The sequence below is a fragment of the Suillus clintonianus genome, assembly GCF_016758775.1.
Source record: "Suillus clintonianus strain FC179 chromosome Unknown DEU56scaffold_176, whole genome shotgun sequence".
NCBI classification, from domain to species: Eukaryota; Fungi; Basidiomycota; class Agaricomycetes; order Boletales; family Suillaceae; genus Suillus; species Suillus clintonianus.
In genome coordinates, this window is record NW_024539400.1 from 1 (window position 1) to 20,408 (window position 20,408).

Below are 20,408 nucleotides of genomic sequence, written 5' to 3' on the forward strand. Positions count from 1 at the left end.
TTCAAGCACACGCTTGATCAAACGCTGAAGTCGCGCTCGAGTTGGCTCCCCCTCCATATCCAGAACAAGTTGAAATCCTCGCAAGCCGAGGACGCGACTGCATTGCCCGAGAACCAGGGTGAAGGTGAAGGCGAGAGTGAGGGCGAGGGGAGGGCGAGAGGAGAGAGCGAGAGAGAGGCGAGGCGAGGATGATATCGAGGGCGAGGGTGAGGGTGAGGGTGAGGGTGAGGGCGAGGGCGAGGGTGAGGGTGAGAGCGAAAGCGAGAGTGAGGGCGAGGGCAGGGCTGAGAACGTGAGCAAGGGCGAGAGTGAGGAGAGTGAGGGCACGTCCTCTCACATTAATACCATGGACACGAAGGGCACCGCTAAAAAGAAAGATAACGACGACTTCCCACTGGAGTTCCCTATCGAAGTACCCGAAGACCCTCTCCGCGCACCCCTTCCAGAACCTATCGGCAAGATTCGCGTCGGTGACCATCACTACGATATGCTCGAAATCATCTTCTCCAGCCAGGGTCTTGTTGGTCGTGGTACCGTTTGTTACCTAGCCAGGAAAGACAACGAGGAATTCATCATAAAGGACCACTGGGTCCTGGGGGGAGAGAAGGAGGCCATGAACGAAGTCAACATGATGAGGAAGATGAATGGAGTCCGAGGGGTTCCTAAGCTCGTCGAGCATTGGATCGTCGAGTCCAGGAACAAAATCGACCAAACTGCAAACTACCGGTACAAAGTTCTGCGCAGCCTTAAGAACACATTTCGAACTCACGTTCGCCTCGTCTTGAAGCCGCGCGCGAGACCTTTGCATCAATTTTCGCACGAGGCTAGAGTTGCTTAGTTCAATACGCGATATCGTGAAGAGTAAGTACGATATAAATATGTATCACAGATTTTACTTACCTATTGTTTAGTTCAGAAGGATGCAGTGGAAGAGCGCAATATTCTCCACCGCGACTGTAGTCTGAACAATGCGATGATCGAGGACGACGGGAAAGACACACACGGGATGCTGATAGACTGGGAGTTCGCCGTGAGTATTTTGAAGAAGGGGAACTATGCTGTCGGGGGCACGGTTAGTGTTTTGATTTTACTAAAGAATATCAATTTTTAACAAAGAATGTCTAGGGCACATTACCGTTCATGTCTCGAGCGCTTCTCTTGCAGCTCCACCTCTGTGATCCAGATGGAGCGGATGAACGCAAAAAGGCCTCTGATTCGAAACCGAACCCTGCCCCCCTGATCAAGCATACCTACCACGATGACCTTGAGTCGATGTTCTACATCTTCATCTGGATCTGTATCGAATTCAGAGGTCCGCTTGGCATGAAACGTATTCTCAAGCAAGGTCCCGACTGGATACCGGGCCAATGGTCCGCGGACAAGTTCAAATTGTGCTGTGATGCCAAAACAACATTCTTCTGGCACACGGAGCACTACGTCAAGGAACTTACCGAGCAGTTCCATCCATACTTCAAAAAACTCCTCCCTGTCGCGCTGGAATGGTATCATCTGATGAGAGAACCGAGTAGGGTAACTTTCAACGACATAATCGGGATGTTGGAGAGACATATCACGATTCTTCCGATCGATGAGCCATCGCCTGAGCTCCTCGTCTCACAGTGGTTACTCAAAGGGCTTAATGCAGAAGGCTCTGGGAGCGGTGGCGAAGAAGGGGAGTCACAATCACCCATACGCGAGACTGCAGTGCCCCGGACACGCCTTAACAACAAGCGACTTGGAGTCACTGATTACCGATGGACCATGGAAATGGCACCCAAGGCAAAAGGAGTAAGACTGGATAGGGGTGTTTAGCGAAACGTACTTTAGCTTGATTTTTTACCGCAAATGTTTAGGTAAACTTTCGATGATTAATGCATGTATTCTGTTCGAGTCATGTGACATGATAAATATATCCAACCTTCCTCAACGACGTAACGTAGCATCATTACCCTCAACATTTGACTTGCAAGTTTTCTACTACGTTATATATGCGGCCTACGGATAACAGTCGACTCGTAAAATTCCCAGCCTTTTACACAATGGCTGCGGCCGCGGTAGAGTCATATTTCGAAATCATTTTTGTGATCATCATTCTCATTCCGCCGCCAGCAGACTACTACAAAAAGCCGGGATAATCTGGTTCAATCAGTGCTACTTATTATTGCTCCACAGTATATTCCTCCCGTCCACGGCCCCAGTCATGCCTACCCAACGTCAAAATCCTACCCGCAGTAGCCCCAAGAAGAAGAGATCAAAGCGCAAAGCTACGGACTCTGATGGGCAAGAGATTTCAACAAAGAAATCACGGGCTGGGGCCGAGTCACTCTCCATGTCGCAGCAGCCGACTCTAGATGAAGATAGCTCCTTGCTCCCTCGGCGTTCTGGACGTTCAGGTGCAGGAACGGGAGGTAGGGCTGATCAACTCGAGAGAATTGGTGCCCTCTTGGGTGCCCCAGCACGGACCAACCAACCCAAGGGCTCCACCTCCCTCGACTCGAATGTTCCAGTCAACCCTCTCGCTCCAGAACCACTTCGTAAGGGCCGTGGAAGTCGTGCGAAGGTAAGTATATTATTCTACCTGTAGTTACAGATGGCAATACTGAATACATTTAGAAACCCCCTCCGCCGTATAGTGCCTCCGATACGGTGGATCCTCCTGCTGCGACTCCTACTAAACCTCGGGGGAAGAAAGCCAAGGTGACAAAGAATGCTCTTATCCCTCCCTCGAGCTTGGAGACAGCAGATGACCGACCCAGTTTCCATCAATGCAAAGCTGGCACAAGGTTTGGATTTTCTCAATCCATTGTACCCCCTGGCACAGAACCTGACTTGCAAGTGCTCAACAACCCGTATGTGGCCGCAGCCAGGGCAAACGTCGCCACGACATGTCTTCCTGCCCCCATCACCCCCGCAAACCAAATTTCTGTGCCTCCACTACCTTCAAGGACTGCGATCAAATACCTTCCTGCTGCCATCACCGTATCTGCAAAGCAAGATTTCGCGCCACCGGTACCTTCAAGGTCCACATCAGCTGCGCGTCCATCTGACACTCTTTTCTATCAAAACTTGGACCCAGCCCTTCACTCAGTTGGCGATGGACATTTAGGACAGTCTGATGGATCAGATGCATCCAGTGAGGGCAGTGATAGCGGTACTACTGATGACGAAGAGGAAGTTGATGAGGAAGTTGGTTGGGGAGCATCGCAGGGGTACCATACCGCGCATCCTGGTGAGTCGCTGGTTTTTTCCGTCGTCATGAGCGCTAAATGAGGGACAGGTTTCTCGAAGGAAGTGCCACCGCCTCGACCCGAGGTCACCACTGCTCTTCCGACAGACTTCGAGTTCCAATATTCCCGCGACGAAGAAGATCATACAGCAGAGAGATCTTTGGCAGTGGAAAGCGGCCCCAGCGATGATGACACGATCCAGGTATATTTCAATTATTTTTCTGAAGCCCGCTAATTTCTTTTTTTCTGCAGCCGGCGGCCACTGAACCCAAGCCAGATGATGTCTTAGTCAATCACCACAAGAAAAACGGACGTCCCCGTCTTCCTAATCCTGAGTTGCTTGATCTCCTCCGATCCTCCGACACAAAAGACATTGAAGCGAAGTCCACCGAATCGAAAATCCCAGCTACGACGGTCAAATCTTCAAGATCCAAGGAATCACCTGAAGGACCCAAGCCCACTCAACTTGGCTGGTACCCGCCACGCTGGAAGACCTTCCTTGAGGATGCCAAAGGGGACTGCCGTGCCCAGCACGCAATCGAGAACGCGTTCCCGACCTTGGCTGATGATCTGCCCATTTCCGTCACCGAGGCTCTCACATCATCTCTCGTAGAATGGCTTGAAGGCGGTAAGCAGGTTGAAGCAGGTATGTCCTTTTCTTCCTCGTGATGTTTTACTCATGAAATCTACTAGGTCTGTGGCCCGATCACAAGCCCGACATGGCAAAACTGGTATGTGCGTCGATTGCCGCATGTCTAGATACTGATGTTTTGTTATCCTAGCTATTCGAAGACTTGTCAACATGGCGTTCCGACCTGAAAAAACTAGCAGTCGCCATAGCGCCCAGCATGTATAACCTCATCCCCCCACCTGAAGTCACTGCGCCAGATCGTGCCGCATGGGTACAGAACGCCGCTACGGTGCTTTTGGAGGACTCGCTCTTTCTTCGCAATGGTATGGATGACCTGGGAAAAACTAACAATGCTGCTCACCCTGCCCTCCGAGAGGCCGCCATCAGCTTCCTATACACCGGATCTTATCGTGTCGCTCACAGGAGGCCGGAGATTTTCAAGAAGGCGATACCATTGAATAGCCTGGCTTTGATTTGCACCGCGGTATTTTTTTATTCGTCTATATTATATGCTACTCATTCAAACTGATTTTTGTAGTATCATTGCGTCCTGGATGGCCTTTCCAAGAACGGCAATGGCAAACTCTTCCCGAAATTCTCCGCCAAAGAATATGGCTCTATTTACAACTCGATAATTGTTCTACTCGACGAGGTCAACAGAGACCCATACCACGGACCCAAATTGAGGCGGCAACTTCGCCACTGGGCTGCAGAAGGATGGTAAGTTTTTTTTAACGAAGTCTCGGACACTGACACTCATTGAACTCATACAGGGCGGAGTCTTGCAAGCTCGACGGGAGGGACACGACAAAGCATAATCATCTGCGAGTCGTTCTGGATTAGGTTTGGGTGTTTTGCGTTCATGATCTCAATTTTCCACGTCTACGCTGTCTACTACCGCTTACCTACATTTGTATTCGATTCCGCGTATCTGTGAAATGCATCTATTTTGGTCGTTCTCCATATTTTTAGATTCGAGGATCGTGCAGCGATGAAGATGCGGTGTGCAGTAGTAGTACTCTAGACAGTAGCCTACAGTAGCAGTACTCTAGACAGTAGTATACAGTAAAATTTTCTGGCAAACTGTGTACAGAAAAGAAGCTCTGGGGTGTCTGTGAGTGTCTGTACAGGGATTGACAGGGAAGGGTGTTACTGTGGTGAGCTGGCTAGAAGGGACCAAGCTGTCCATCTGTCGTGCTGTACAGCTCTGTACAGCTCTGTACAGACCGTTCTGATTTACTGATGCAGCAACTAGGCAATGTCATGGGTATCTGTAACCCACCATGGGTTGTGGGTGTGGGTATCCAGGGGTATGGGTGGGGGTAGGCACTTGGGATACCCACACCCCTACCCACACCCACATGGTGGGTATGTAGGCAAAAATGTTATCTTTGCACTGTGATGTGTCATTCAACTTGTCAAATATACTAGTAGTGGTCTCAGTGAATGGTATGCCTAGGTTGAATGACCAGCAACTTCACTTTCCATACTATCTTTGTCATCTATGTTGATTCAATTTATTATGCTACATGTAGTACTATGGAAGCACAACTTTGAGCTTTGGTTCAGTAGTGTTCAAAATTATATCTTGCTCAAATGACTACTTGTTAACAAAATAAGACTCACAACAGACTTGTCTAAACTAGTACTACAACTTCTATAAAGACACTGAAGGATAATATCAACTTTCTTTTTTTTGCAGAGACTTATTGATGTTGGTTTTATTTAGCTTATATTTCACATAAAATGATTACCAATTAACAAGGTAAAATCAGCAGTAGATTTGCCTCCAGTACTATAGTCTACAACAACATTTGTTAAGATAGTACCAACCAGTTATGTCACACACCCATGGGTATACCCTCCATGGGTGTGGGTATGGGTAGCCATCCCTGGTACCCATGAATAAACCCACACCCACACTGGTGGGTGTGGGTTTTTGGTGGGTGTGGGTGGGGGTATGACCACAGATACCCATGGGTATACCCACGTCATTCCCTACCAGCAACAGTATCAAAATCCGCAAACTTCGGTGAGAGCTTATCGAAAGTCTTCTTACTGAGGTCCTAACAAGGTCAAGATCTCTCGTAATCAGATAGGTGTTGCTCAACCTACCAGAGAAGCAGTCCAAAACTGGACATCACCACAGCAAGACGTCATCAGCGAGCAAAGGAAGCGCGACCGTGACAGCACTGAGGACATGCCATCAGAAACCCAGAATGCTGAGAAGAAGCATCGGATGACAAACAGTATTACCGGCAGCACTGAGGACGTGCCACCAGTGCCTCAAAGCACTGAGAAGAAGCCTCGTAAGACGAAGAATGCTCCCCAGAAGGCACCAGCCAAGCAGCTGAAACAGACGGCAGCCAAGACAAAGGCAACCGAAGATGGCAAGAAGGCACTGGAAGAACTAGAAGAATCAGTCAATTGGACTAACGACGAGACAAGGATATTGCTCGAGGCACTCCTGGGTCCTGATAGTGAGCTCTACACGGAGCTTGGCACAAATGCAAAATATGCCTACAGAAAGGTAAGTGTGAAGTTTGAGAGACATTTGTTTACACTGATGAAATACCTGTAGGTATCCCAAACGAAGTCCACAATCAGTCAGAAGCAGATATGAGCGGCTACGGAAGCTATTCACATACATATTAGCATTCGAGTCGATGACTGGCAATGGCGAGGGTGATCCTGACGTTAAGGAGCTTGATGAACAGATCAAAAATGCAAGAGTAGCAGGGAGGGATGTAGGAAACTTATCTGGGACCATGCTGAAACGGTGGTATACTGAGGGCTGGTATGAGCTGTTCAACAACCGGTGAGTACGAAAACTTAGTACTGTTGTACAATATATCTCACCTATAATCAAGCCTTGGCGAGCACCCAGGGCTGGTGCGGGAGCATGACTTTCACTCGGGCACCATTTCGGACACAATCGAGATTAGCAGTGACGAAGATGCCAAAGATGCTAACAGTGGCTTTGAGAGTGCTGATGCTGAGGCAAAGCCAGCAAGGAAAAGTACTGCAAAGGGAGGCACAGCATCTACAAAGACACAAGAAAAATCATTGACCTCGAGAGGTGTTCCTGCACCACGTCACAAACGGCAGTCATCTCGCACAAGCATGGGAAGCGAGCTTGCAGAATATCTCACATCGAATGCCGAGTATATGCGGTATATGATGAAAAGTGATAATGATCGCTTGAAAATTCAGCAAAAACGTGAAAATCGGCAGGACGAGAAGCAAGCAGCAGATGCGAGAGCAGCACAGGTTGAAGCTAGGGTTAGGAATGCAAGGGAAGTCCTGGCAGACGAGATGATGCCAGATGACATGAAAGAGGTAGCTCGAAAGGTACTAATGGACTACTTTACTGACAAGAATTAGTGACAGTTAATCTAGAGGAAATAGATCATTCATTATCAGTAAACGGCGGTGGCGCCCAGCTTCTCGAAGCCACTCGTCAGTCTCATAAGCAGGCAGCTCCACCCGACCATCTGGAATCGCACCGTCAAAGTGCAGGACATCTGCATCATGAGGAGCACCCTCCTCTGAGTCATCCTGGTCAGGATCGGAAGGATCGAAGAATGGTATCTGCTCCGGGCAGTCTCCCAAGTCGATACACAAGTTCTGGAGGGCGAATAGTGCCTGCATCAGACGGTAAGTGTCCTGGATGTTCTGCTCTGGTGGTAGATCCTTTAGCGATGGGAAGCGACCCTTAAGGGCACCAAATGCGTGCTCAACAGTGATTCGAATCGATGACAGACACTGGTTGAACTTGCGGCGACGAGACTTTTCCTGTAGCGGCTGATCCCTGATCTCAGGTTCTGTGAAGGGCCGTAACACATACGGAGATGATGGATAACCTATCTAATAGTCAGGATATTCAAAACGCAGGATACGACAACACATACCTTTATCAGCCAAGACTTGGCCATTGTTCGGAAAATAGTCTCGGCGGTGACACCACACATGCGACTTCTTCCACATGGTAACATCGGACACAGAGCCGGGCCAGCCAAGGTCCACAGAGATGAACCGCATCTTGTGGTCGACGATGGCTTGAACATTGATCTACAAAGGTTGGGTTAGGCTCGACACATGTGGATTTGATAACTTACCGCAGGAAATTTTTTACGACAGATGAAAGTGAAACCATTCTCTTCGGGCATCTGCGTCAGCCGGATGAGTGTCCCATCCAACATCCCAACACAATCCGGAAATCCGTATGCGTCCATGATATACTCGGATGTTTCTTGGCGGCGCTCGTCATCTCCCCATGAAACGACATGGATACCCAACTCCCGCAATGCCCGCACTACTCGCCGGCAGTACAGGAACACTGTTCCAAATCCGATTGCGAGTTTGTGCGCAGCTTGGAGTGGATTCGCACCTCGTGTGCCGTACCGTAGGAGAAAGCATGCGAGTTGATATCGAACGGCGCGCTGTGGTCTCTTGCCAGTTGATCGGAAGATGGGGTTCTGTTCGAGTAGATGGACAAGACGGTCAAAGGTGGGCCGTCCAACCCTAATAGATGTTGGCGAAGATAATGCTGATAATTGAATAGAAAACATACCTGTATTCGTGTCGAAAATCTCGGTCTGGCCAGCTTAGAGAAATCTCGAAGAATTCGAAACATTTTCTCCATTGATTATATGGGCCACGCGAGACACCGGATAGCATACTTGCGAATACTTGAAGTACTGTGCTTGTTCTTGTGAGAGATGCAGCAGTATGATGACTGTGGTCACCATTGTCGTCGTCAGGAGAAACGAAGTGTTCGAGTTCGAGACGAGCGCGCTGTGAGATACCTAACATAGACGATGAGGCAGAAACGACAGTTAAGAGGTCGCGGAATTCTCGTTGTCGCTGCATAAGTGTGTTGCGCGATGGTTGTTGATAAGGCGGAGTAAGCCTGGCTTCGGCAACCCAAATGGGGTCTCGCCGGTCGGCTATGTTGTTTGGCTTAAGGCACGGTGGGACTTGACACACCTTGAACTTGACATCGTAAGAATTGAGCACGCCTATTCGCTGCCCGTCAGGAAAGTAGGCTGTGGTTGTAATACCCACGCCAGCCTTCGACGTCCTTGCCGGTTTCAGGATCATATTGATGTCTAAACCGAACTGCTTCGTCGATGCGGAAGCCATGGTTGTGTCTACGCGAGCGAAATCCCACTCAAGTAGCCAAGATATCCTTTGTATGCGTGCGTTCGAAGGAGCTGCGGTAAGCTGTCCTCGTGCGCTGTGAGCCTGATGGCTGATAAGGATTTTTTATTATGACAGCGCTTACCCTGCTGAAGCCGATGGTCAGTTGAAGAGGCTAGTGAAGAGAAGAGCGATCAGATCTTGATTCAAGTTGTGAGCACAGCAGTCTTCCTTGCTTATACCCTAACGCGGTTTTGCATGGCAGTGCACATCTATACATAATTCAACTTTGTTTCACCTTGCTTTTCACTCACAGCCTCATAGCCATTGCCCATGTTCCTGTGTTAGAGCGTCAATTTATATTTCCCACCAGCCAGTCCCTTAAATGGCTAAGTATCATGGCAGAGATAGCCAAAATGTTGTATGTGTAGCATTCACTTGATTTCCTAGCTCTCATTGCGGTTTCGATTTCGACGCTAGTGGCCGATTTCCCTTGTTCCATCGTCTCAACTGTCCTCAAGTTCATGCTCACCCGATCCTCTCCCTTCAGAGACCCACGCACGCGCCATTGCAGATGTGCATGGGGACGATTATCCCGTACTCCCTACCAGCCCGCACCGCGGGTGATGTCTGCATCGATATCACATTCAGCATTAACAGTCACATCCATTGACCTGTAACTTCACATATCCGACGCGATTGCATTGGGAAGTGGGCACTCTCATGGGGACTTATCGTCAATCGATTCAGATGAGTAATGAACTGTTCCAAAATCCGTGTCTTCAATTCATAAACGAGGCGATTGAACGAAAACGAGGCTCAACAAGCAGAGGCAGCTAGGAGAGCCCAAGCTGATCACGAAGAAGCCGAGCAGTCACGGTCTAGTGTTTGATCCCAGCGCCATAGTAGTGTGTATTCGGGGGGTATCCGTTGACGCAAGAAGACAGTAATGGTCGCAAGAGCAGGATGAGGGAACGAGACAAGGTTGGTTTATGGTTTATTACTTCCGATGCCCAATTCGCCTTATTAGTCGTCAGCCCCTGACCCAATCAATGTCCGACTGTTCGTGTATAAACCACCAGAATTAAAATACTATCTTGGAATTCTATGGCATGGCAGTCGTCTCCTCTGGACATTTTTAGTGTTCGAAAACAAAGCTGAATTCGTGCGGATTGAGGACGGAGTCTTCTGGCCACGTCGTCGCGTACTTTTTTTTCGCTCGAATCTTTTATATTACTATGCCCCAGGCTTATCCTACAAGTTCTATGTATGAGTCGCGCGCCATCCAGATGCCATACCTCGAGAATCTTTATTCTTGGTCCGAGAGATACATTGTTCCGTAGATCCAGCATGTAAGGAATGTGTATTGTAACAAATGAATCACCATGATGATGATGATGATAATGATAACAATAACAATGAAAAATGGAGTGTCGCGTTATGGTATCCAGTAGAACGAATGCGTGTAGTTCGCAAAGTCATAAAGTCGTATGGTGGGATAGATGGTGAGTCGATAATAGAGAGCACAATGTATACAGGATGGTTTGTAGCGGAAGTGAAACACTAGATCTCATCGTTGAAATCGAAATCGAAGTAAATGGAGGAGTAAGATGCAGGAGGTACATCATCTGATGACGACGAAACCTCATCTGCCGGAGGCAAAACTGGCACGCCGGTCGTCATAAAGTCACTGGACATCGACGCGGCGGTTATATCAACAATATCGCCTTCCAGTGGTAAATCGGCCCCGATCCCCATGTCCAGGAAATGGTCAAGATTAAGGTCCTCCGTCTCGGTAAACGTCGAAGAAAGATCAAAATCTTCGGCGGTCTCTGTGGACGAGATTTGCACGTTCTCTGTGGTGTTTGGTGTCGCCGGGCCGCTGTACATTGATGATGACTGAGCGCCCCCATCTCTTTGCCCTGCGTGTTCTGCGAAGTGCTCTTGAAAGGCATCAGGTCTGGTATACCGAATCATAACAGTTAATAATGAGACGAGCATATTGAGAGTGAAATACGCACATAGGCGAACGAACAGGGCAAGATTTGCTTTTCTCTTTAGCATCGTTATGCTTTCTTGACCTGATGTGGCGGGCGTAAGAGCTGGGAAGGATGGACTCGCCATCAAATAAACATTTGTATTTCTGGCGTTTCTTTTTATCGAGTTCGGGGTCGAGTGTCTGTCCCAAGGACTAAGAATACGACCTTGCAACATGAAAAGAAAACTCACAAAGTCTGGGTCGTTCTTTATGGCGCTAGGGTCCATTTTCACTCGCTTGACTTCGCGGTCTTCGCTGTCTTCGAGGTCGTCTGCTACGCGCTTTTGGGTGGCTGGGTTCATCTGGAGGTAAAAGTAGATGTAGTTAGAAAATGTAGATGTGGAAGCTGGAGATCTACGTACTTGGACAATAGGCGAAGTGGTAAGAGATAGAGGATGAAGGCCACCGAAGCAATATTTATATGTTTGTGGAGGTCCGCTTTGAAAGTGCGGCGTCCACTGAGGGGAACTTCCTTTCAGAGAAACTTATGTGGACGGCGGTCTTTCACTCAACGGATTCGGCCGTGCGCCCACACTTGAGTTGTTCAATTTTTATTAAAGTCTACGATGCAAACACGAGATGCGCACTGTGTATATTTTTCCCCTCCTGAGGCTAACAATCCGATCGAAGCATCACAGTATATTTTCTGTCTCCGCGAACCGTTGAACCGTAGATCCAGGCCCCCTCGCACGAGCGACCAAATCCATCAGATCTCCGTGATTCATATCGGTGCCTTGGAAGAAACAGCCTGCGCCGTAAACTGGTCAGTGACAGTAAAACAGAACGAACCTATGCGATGTGCAGTGATTGGTCCATGTCGTCATACAGAAATTGGTGTACACCTCTCATATTACCTTCCAAACGCACGATTTTCGCAGCAGCTCACCAGCATCCCACTCAAGCTCCAGACTTCACGGGTAAGAATAATTTTATTGCACTTGGTTCTGAGTACTCACACTTTTTTTGGTCTCCTGCTTGATACATTGCAAGATCATATTGTCGATCGTGACAGAACTCGACTCAGCCACTTTGCTGCGAGGACAACAAATACGTGAGTTCGATTGGATCTTCCTTAGGTTTGAATTCGACTTACGTACCCCTCTCCAGAACGGTGTTGTCAGCCTTGGCTGCACTCCCATCAATGTCAACCTATAGACGGATCATGGCATCGGATGCAGGGTGCTCACTGGGCCGTTCATCATTGCGGTCTGGCCTGGCTTAGGGACACGAGGTAAAGTTTATTGACGCCCATAGGTCTGGTGATTCCCGGGACAGGATTTTCTGTCGTGGCGCAGACACAAGCATAAGGACGATCGAAAGGACCAAACGAGCGCCGTGACCTAGGGCAGGTGCACTCCACCATACAAAGCTGCACACGCAACTGTACCTCCCGGCACTGCGAGGTGTTAGGGCATGATCGGTGATCACCCAGATAGTAGCAACAGCGTAAAATTGGTGCGTAACGATTCAGACTGAAAGATCGTAACTTCTCCTCAAACACCCGAACGAAACAGGGTTTTCGCAGGAGAAGAAGAAACTGTAAGTAGAAATAACGCGAGATTTGGTTTCCTCACCCCGATACATTTATTTATCGCAGAATTCTGTGATGTACAGCGAGAGGGCGATGTATTTGCTCAAGAAAACACGTTTCGACATCATGGAAACCGTTGAGCGAGTAGAGACAGCGTCGTACACAACCTGTGTTTGACATTATTTGGTACACATGTACGGCGTTGAACTCTTTTCTTTCAAAGTTAGCTTCCAGCTGATGCATGTATATATATATCGATATCAGTCCGAATTCCCTCGATGTTCGTTCCCAATTTCCATCAGTACTGGTAATACGCAGATACCCTCGCCAACCTCTGCCCCGCATCAATTTCCGCACAACCTCTCGACGCACATTCACCACACCGACACCACAACTCCATTACGTGTCCTAGGTCATCCCAAACCTGGACACATCTTGCCGCACCTCAACGATGACGATAACGCCCTGGCTGCAGAGGAGAGAGAGAGTGGAGGTAGAGAAGGAGGGACGGTGGATATGGGTCTTTCTGATGGGTGGTGCTATAAGGGTACGTACATAGGTGAGTGTTTCCTTGTGCTTGCAATTGAAAGGCTAACTTATTCAACAGCGGTTGTCACAAACGTGTCCTTCTGCGTAGATTTGACTAATTCCTTCAGTTACCCACTACGTCGGGTCTACATCCAAATCACTCCCGTTCGGCGCAGGCCATAACTCAGGCCTCAGGTACGTTCATATATGTATTCATGCGAGGTTTCGGGCGTTGGCCGCCGTAACCTCATTTTAATTTACAATTTTCAGTCTCATTCTGCCCCACAACCGCCTTGTTTTCGGTCGTCTGCTGCTCCCACTACTGTCACGCCACCTATTTAGCTTGGCGGCCTCTTCTTTCGTGTCGTTCGTCACGGCCCATTATTGATGTTCCTCTTGCGCAGGGTAAAGACCTGCGTTAACTTGCTTTTTCCCTTCCAGAACCACTATCTACAAGAGCACATATTAATGCTAAAGACGCAAGCAGCTGCTTGTACTTACCTGTAGATCATCGATCAGCTTCAAGGGCGTTCCCCGGTAGTTCAAATTCAATCGTATTCCCTGTCGTGTCTGGTATGGTCACTACACCCGATGTATCACTTCTCGCTATTCTATCGATGACATGCCGTAAAAAAAATTATATACGTCAATTTGGGATGGAATGTTGATGACTGATCCGATCAATTCATCACATCGCAAACCGCATGGGCGGATGGATAGTTAATTTGAATCTGCCAGAGAAGAAGGAATGTAGCTGCTGGTTCGTTTTCCCAAGAAACGTTTAGTCTCAAGCTCTTACCACAAAATAACGGGGGGCAGGTCCTACATTTGCTATACCTGAGTAGCATGCCGAGCTAGCTATCCAATTGGTTGTACCGTAAATACATGATTGTATAAAAGGCAGTTCAAGAATCAAGGAGATCTGGATAGCGCATGATATTCATTCCTGATGACTCCCTCAGCTGCCTTTGTCGATGGACGGTCCCGCGGATCAGTAGACCAACATTGCTCAATAAACTCCCAGTATTTTTCGGGCAGCGGAGGATAACGCGATCGTGAAGGCATCTCTGACTTCTGCATAGCCCATATGATGGCTGCATCATGCCGGAAGTAATAATAGGGAGTACTATTGGTGAGGACCTAAAAGCGGAGGCGATGACCCCATTGAGAAGTTGAAATTACCTGCAACATGATACCGCCTAATGAATATATGTCGCTCTGCTCGCTCGGCCGTGGTAGAGACCCATCCTCCCGCTCTGATGTGAGCAGCTCGGGAGCCATCCATCGTACATTGCCGTTGAGCGTGGATGTCCAGGAAGCCTGAGAGATGCTCATGACCTCCGAATACATCAAGGAGAGACCGAAGTCGGCAACACACGCAGTACCATCACCATGGATGAGTACATTAGGCTGGAGATCACATCTCAATCAAGCTGAAACTAATGAGAATATTCGAACTCACAGCAGTGAAGTCCCCATGGATGACACTATTGGCGTGAACTACGGGGAATAGTTTTGAGTCCTGGTCCAGCATTAAACTAACTAGCACGTACGATATTGGAGACCAGTTATGATATCCCTGAGCTGAGATTGTCATCAGTCTGTAGCCTTTACGAAATACAAACGAGGACTTACGATCTGGAATCGTCGAAGGACAGTAAGATCTGCACCCTCACGCTCCAAATAGACCATCAAATTTCCATTCTCCGCCCAAGGACTGACCAGCGCTATGATTGGGCCGAAACCGTCAGTATAACCATAAACGGGGAGAATATTTGTGTGCGTGAGCCTGGCGCATATTCTGAGTTCGCGCGTTATCCTCTACGAAGGGCGACCTCTGATGTAAGTGACATTAGATGGAATTTTTCAGCAAGACTCTTACCTTGATCTTCTTCGCCTTCGCTGGACCAAGTTGATCAGCAGTGTTCACACGCAATGCTTTCACTGCAACCTGCGCAATTGTCAATTTTGTACTGATGGATAAACAGAATACTGGCAACGAACTTTGATCAGTTCCCTATCCACGGAATAGGTGCATTTCCAGATCTCTCCGAACCCGCCATGAGCAACAGGATATTCGTCGTCCTTGGTAATGTATGCCGTGAGATTTGAGAGCGTTGCGTTAGGCTGCGATGATAACGATGTATGAGTGATGTAATGAGTAAAAGAATGAGACGTACATTTAGTAAATCGTTGAGGGTTGACTTTTTGCGTGCACTGGTCTGTAAGGGAATATTAGCACACGAGCAGACGTTTTCGGGGAATGCGTACATGGGCCTGAACAAGCACATTGAGTGGAGTATCGCATATGTGGATCTTGTGCGCCTTGTTTTTCTTATTGTAAGTCGTGTAAGCTAGTTTGCGCGAGTCGGGTGATAGGGCAAGGGCAACAAGATTCTGAACGTCGAAGGAAGCGAGGAGTTGGCGGGACTCGAAGGCCCAGAGCTTGATGGTGCAGTCCGAAATCGAGGAGCTGGCGAGGAGAGTGTTGTCAGATGAAAGTGCTAGACCAGTGACAAAGGCAGTATGTTCGAAGGCAGTCCCAACAGTCTCCAGCGTCGATGCGTCGAATTCATAGATCGTCTTGGGTTTGTCATCCCACGTGAAGGTGAATGCGGCCAAGATGTTTTTGTTTTTATTTGTCCAGAAAATTGGCGCAAACGTCATACTCCCTAAACCTTGTTTCCCTATGCTTGCATCCAATTTCTGTTTTTGGATATCCCAGACCTCAAGCCACTTCCCCACAATTGAGTTGATCGCGAGCTTCTCCGAATCTGTCGAGAATCGAACTGAGCCCACCCAATCAACACTCTTGAATGGACCAGCCACGAGTTCGCCGGTGACCAAGTTCCATATCCGCGCTGTTTCATCTTGTGACCCACTCGCCAGCAACTTGCTGTCCGCGGATATATCAATGCAGTTTATCGTCGTTGAGTGCCCTTTGAATATTGTCTTCACGATCCCCGTCTCAACCTCATAGGCCTTCAGCTCCCCAATTTGGTAATTTCCACCACCGGTGACGACCCATCGACCATCTCTTGATACCGCAACTGCCCGCATCTCCTCCTCGCAAACACCCCGCGCTTCCTTAATCTCCTTGCCCGACTGCAAGTCCCATTGCCGAGTGGTCTTATCTTCAGATCCGCTGATTATTCGCTGGCCATCAGGAAAGTAGGATATGGATCGAATCCGCTTCTCATGACCCTTCAAGGTTGTTGCCGGTGTCAGAATTGATTTCGTGGCGGCTGCCTTCGTCGATGTAGTAGAAGCCATGGCTGCGTCTCCGCGAGAGAAACTGTCAAGTAGTCAAATCCGGGAGTTACTATCTGGATGTGTTTGAATGTACGGTGCGCTCTCTTCGTGTGCTGTAGGTCTGATGTTGGTCGTTTTGAAGATTCCCGCTGGAACACATGCGAGAGCAGTGTGCCTCTAGTAGATCTGATCGTCAGTTGATCTACGCTGGAAGTTAGGACGAGAGTTACCAAGAATCTGAGAGAGGGAAGAATTCTGCAACGTGAGCACAGCAAGACGTGCTATTTCTTATATCTGCACAGGAACTTCGCTCATGGCTGTGAGTCCACAAACTAGAGCGTCAATCTCGTTTAATTCCCACATGCCAGGGTTGCTGTGTGCTTGTGGGACGCTGGTGCGTCCAGATGACCCGAAAAATGATTCATATGCTGTAGCATTTCATCTTTCCTTGTTGTTCACTCATCATCATTGCAGTGTCATGTGGGAACAGCGCGGAGATCATATCGCCGTCCCATACCCTCAACCGTTTTTGAAGCACGTTCACCCAAGGTTTTCTCGCTTTCCCAGCACCCCACGAACCTACATAACCTGTCACCATCGTCCATTTTTGCTTTCATCACGCCCTGATCACGACGAGATCTTCAATGTTCCAAACGTTGAATATCACTCTAACGCTGCGATTTAGAGCATAATATCATGCTGATGGAATGGATGTAAATCATGCCCACGGAGAGTATAAACAATAGAGCGCAGGCAGCACACTCACTGCAGTATATTATCATCAGCTGGGTACTCGCCTTGTAGCATCAGCCTCGACTATTTGTTTTCAATTTCCAGACCTATTGAACATACAATTTCGCACAGCCAAGTCGTTGATATGTGGACGTAGTCAGAATCGAGTCGGCATATTCGTTCTACACAGGACAACAAGTCAGAGACAAGCAAGCACGGTAAAAAGACACAAATGTCGTACATGCTAATTGTGATCGACTGCGATAATTTTCCACGTGTGCCGCTTCTAACGCCATGGAGTTACCCTGGATTCAACTGAGGGTTATTTAGACGGCGTCGACGTCGACGTCATGTAGCATGCGCTTCACTAATGCTTGGACAACAGGCCACTGGCGTCAGAACGACAGGTGTGCACGACCACTCCAATGTATTTCATGTGAGCTACGTACTAATCAGCAACGCAAATTCAGCATCAGATGGGCAAGTCGCATCGACTGCTTGATGCTATGAGATTGTGTCAACTCCTCAATGCCACGAGAGTGGTACCTGAGCATGCAAAGAGAGAGAAAGGAAACCTGCTGAATACGAGCCAGGTGGAGATAATAGATTGCGCGACTCACCAGAGAAGACTTGCTCTGCACTCAACACGCCAAAGGTAGGTCTAGCAAGATAGCTGTGCTATCTTTTTCGCAAGGACGCAGCGAGCTCCGTGGAAAGATCAGTATTGCTCTTGCAGGTCAAGGGGTACACCAGCCAGCATACACGATGGAAGGCACAACAGTCTGAGATGCCATCTGTTTCTCTGTGCCTCCGTTGATGAACGATATCTGAATTATTTGCTACGTTCAAAGCAGCAGCGCGTTGTGATTTGTGAGTAGCCCTAACGTTGATAATGATAGTTGTCTTTGTAGACACTCGACTCACCCAAGAGTGCATTGCCTGCTGCAGCCGACTAGGATCATTCGTATTTGCACTGGAAGTTCGGATGTCATTCAATACACTTCGTCGGTTATAATTAACCTCCTTGACATTTAATATCGATTTTATTTTCTTTGCCCTTGATGCTAGATAGTTCTGCACAGAAAGGCGAGTCAGGCATGGGCAAGCGCAGTGAGACGAAACAGAGATACAGGCCATAATGGTCGATGTTAGTTCCCCGAGCATTCTAATGTCTTGACGCCCTGGAGTCAACCAAGAATTATTCAAGAAAACGTCCACACCATACACTGTGTGCTTCGCTAACGCTGGAAAGTTGAATCATATTTGTTGTGTGTACCCCAGCAACAAGTAGACTCAACCCACCAGCGTCAGAACGACAGTTTTGCACATCACCTAAATACATTATAGTATGTCAGCTACTGACTGGCAATACATCAGCATCGGAAGGCGGAGTCACAACAATTGTTTGAGAGGTACTTGAAAAGAGAAGGGGAACGAGCGAAGAACGCCCTGATGAATTGTGCCTGTGCACCACTGGCGCCGTTGGATGAGGTCGAGTCCCCCAATTCACTAGCGCCAGAACGAGAGGTCGAGGCGTATGAGATCACCTGGATATAGTTAATGGTATTCATGTAGGGCGAGATGCGACACACACTTACTTGAAATGACCAGCAGTGGAGTGGCATGCGCTCCGCTAGCGCTGGGTAGTTGGATTGGTTTTGCAACATATCTGCGCAAAAGAATCCCTCACCAACGCACAAACGACAGCTTGAGGCGTGCACGATCACCTAGACACATTTAATGTAAGCATTGATTGAAAATGTAGGACGACGTACTTGTGAGCAAACGATCAGCGTTGGTGGCGGCAGGCGGAGTAGCATCGTGGAAATCACTGATCAGGGTCATAACAGCGGTATATGCATCACCATGCTGTATCCAAAGTCATGATACTGCAGACAAGGAACATCGAATAAGAACGCCCTGAAAGTGCTCAAAATTAGCAGAAGATTGCAGAATATTGTCCATCTGACCTCAGACGCGAGGACAAACGCAACAGTATAGCGACGAGTAAAGCGTGCATTAGTGTGTCTAAAATCCAGCAATGATTTAAACCACCGCTATCTTCAAACACCCCAAATGCAAAAGATATGCTCAGGGGAATAGGAACTGCGGGTAGGAAAATTGACGGGATAGATGTTGATCTGCGGGTTGGGTGGCGAGGGATGCGGAATACACGTCCAGTAACTCAACTTGTAGCCTCAGAATGAGTGGGATATGTGACCGTGAATACACGTCCAGTTGTTCAAGCATGGGCGTGAACTTGTTAGCTAAAATAGGATCCGTGGGCAGAGGAGTGGCTCTTGAGATCTGAGAGTGCACAAGAAGGGGAGTTGAAATAAACATTGAATATTGAACCCGTGACGACGTGACATGATCTGTACTGTTTGTTGTTGTTTGGTATGCGCCAAATCTTCACCCAACGACGTCCAATTGCAATCGTTCATGAAATAAATTCCTGCTCTGCAGATCCTAACTTGCCCTAGTCCGACACACATATACCGTCTCCCACCCCCACCCACCTACGTTCTGTCATCAACGTCGCCGTTCCCACGCATACTCACCACCCCGCTTCTTCCGAGTCTATGCACACGCACAACGCCGTTGCGTGCGTTGCCACGCTTCCTTTGGGCACGAATGAACTTTACATTTCGAATACTCAGCTGCCCTCACCACTTCTACTACCCAACTCCAACTTCACCATTTCAATGTAACCTCTCCGACAATAGATGGTGTTTCCGACACCCACAGAGATTCCGCCGCGTCTTGCTCAAGTCCGTTCAACACTGTAGACAAGAGCAGCGTACATGGAGTGGGACAAGGGAAGAGCGAAGTTTCTCGTGCACGGTGCGGGTTTGTAGTTGAAGGATGGGTAGGTAGGATGGGTAGCACCTCGATCAACATGATATATTATTGACCCCTTCAGGCAATATTCGCTGTGCCGTTGGCTTCCAGTGCTAAGCATCCGGTGAGTACCATGGAGTTTCAAAATGCAGACTAGCTTCACTCGTCTTTGGGCTGTCCATAAAAACCACAGGATTAGAACTCCAGCCTACATTCGACAGAGGTGACATCTTGAAGACTTGCGCTTCATCGAAGACGGTAGTGTCGGCAGAGCCGTTGGAGCTTTTGTCTCATCTCGACACCGTTACACACAGCGACCAATGACCACCGTCTCTGCCAATCTCATGATGACTCCCGAGTCACCTTTCCCATGCTGCATCCATCGCCTCACGAGCCAACAACACCAACAGCCTTTTCAAGCAGGAGTTTAAGGCCGCCCATGAACGCGCTTTCAGTCATATCTTCATCTATTGTCTATCCACTCGT

At 48.4% G+C, this 20,408-nt stretch overlaps 6 protein-coding genes across 6 annotated transcripts; 4 read left to right on the forward strand and 2 right to left on the reverse strand.

Moving 5' to 3' along the window:
• Positions 1-346: 346 nt before the first annotated feature.
• DEU56DRAFT_919659 (uncharacterized protein) lies at positions 347-1,812 on the forward strand (the record flags this gene model as incomplete). The annotated part of the gene is made up of 4 exons (XM_041358303.1): positions 347-726; positions 788-861; positions 912-1,072; positions 1,126-1,812. The coding sequence occupies 4 exons, from the start codon at positions 347-349 to the stop codon at positions 1,810-1,812; spliced, it is 1,302 nt and encodes a 433-aa protein (XP_041201331.1).
• Positions 1,813-2,200: 388 nt separating this feature from the next.
• Positions 2,201-4,701, forward strand: DEU56DRAFT_919660 (uncharacterized protein; the record flags this gene model as incomplete). Its single annotated transcript, XM_041358304.1, has 8 exons — positions 2,201-2,560; positions 2,614-3,229; positions 3,278-3,429; positions 3,480-3,873; positions 3,921-3,958; positions 4,010-4,342; positions 4,397-4,578; positions 4,632-4,701. 8 exons carry the CDS (start codon positions 2,201-2,203, stop codon positions 4,699-4,701), a joined length of 2,145 nt encoding a protein of 714 aa, XP_041201332.1.
• A 1,585-nt stretch (positions 4,702-6,286) lies between these two features.
• Positions 6,287-7,173, forward strand: DEU56DRAFT_702418 (uncharacterized protein; the record flags this gene model as incomplete). Its single annotated transcript, XM_041347333.1, has 3 exons — positions 6,287-6,414; positions 6,440-6,676; positions 6,729-7,173. Coding segments are annotated over 3 exons (810 nt in total), but the record flags the coding sequence as incomplete, so codon positions are not given.
• A 3,271-nt stretch (positions 7,174-10,444) lies between these two features.
• Positions 10,445-11,489, reverse strand: DEU56DRAFT_842224 (uncharacterized protein). Its single transcript, XM_041355030.1, has 4 exons — positions 11,401-11,489; positions 11,230-11,340; positions 11,022-11,179; positions 10,445-10,960 (listed from the first exon to the last, which is right to left on the reverse strand). Exons 2-4 carry the CDS (start codon positions 11,338-11,340, stop codon positions 10,564-10,566), a joined length of 666 nt encoding a protein of 221 aa, XP_041201334.1. The 5' UTR covers positions 11,401-11,489; the 3' UTR covers positions 10,445-10,563.
• Positions 11,490-12,451: 962 nt separating this feature from the next.
• DEU56DRAFT_905400 (uncharacterized protein) lies at positions 12,452-13,743 on the forward strand (the record flags this gene model as incomplete). Its single annotated transcript, XM_041356715.1, has 6 exons — positions 12,452-12,493; positions 12,518-12,577; positions 12,636-12,713; positions 12,834-13,116; positions 13,226-13,292; positions 13,585-13,743. Coding segments are annotated over 6 exons (687 nt in total), but the record flags the coding sequence as incomplete, so codon positions are not given.
• Positions 13,744-13,846: 103 nt separating this feature from the next.
• On the reverse strand, positions 13,847-15,388 carry DEU56DRAFT_842243 (kinase-like domain-containing protein; the record flags this gene model as incomplete). The annotated part of the gene is made up of 6 exons (XM_041355031.1): positions 13,847-14,237; positions 14,280-14,507; positions 14,560-14,597; positions 14,651-14,681; positions 14,733-14,898; positions 15,369-15,388. The coding sequence occupies 6 exons, from the start codon at positions 15,386-15,388 to the stop codon at positions 14,010-14,012; spliced, it is 711 nt and encodes a 236-aa protein (XP_041201336.1). The 3' UTR covers positions 13,847-14,009.
• Positions 15,389-20,408: the final 5,020 nt, after the last annotated feature.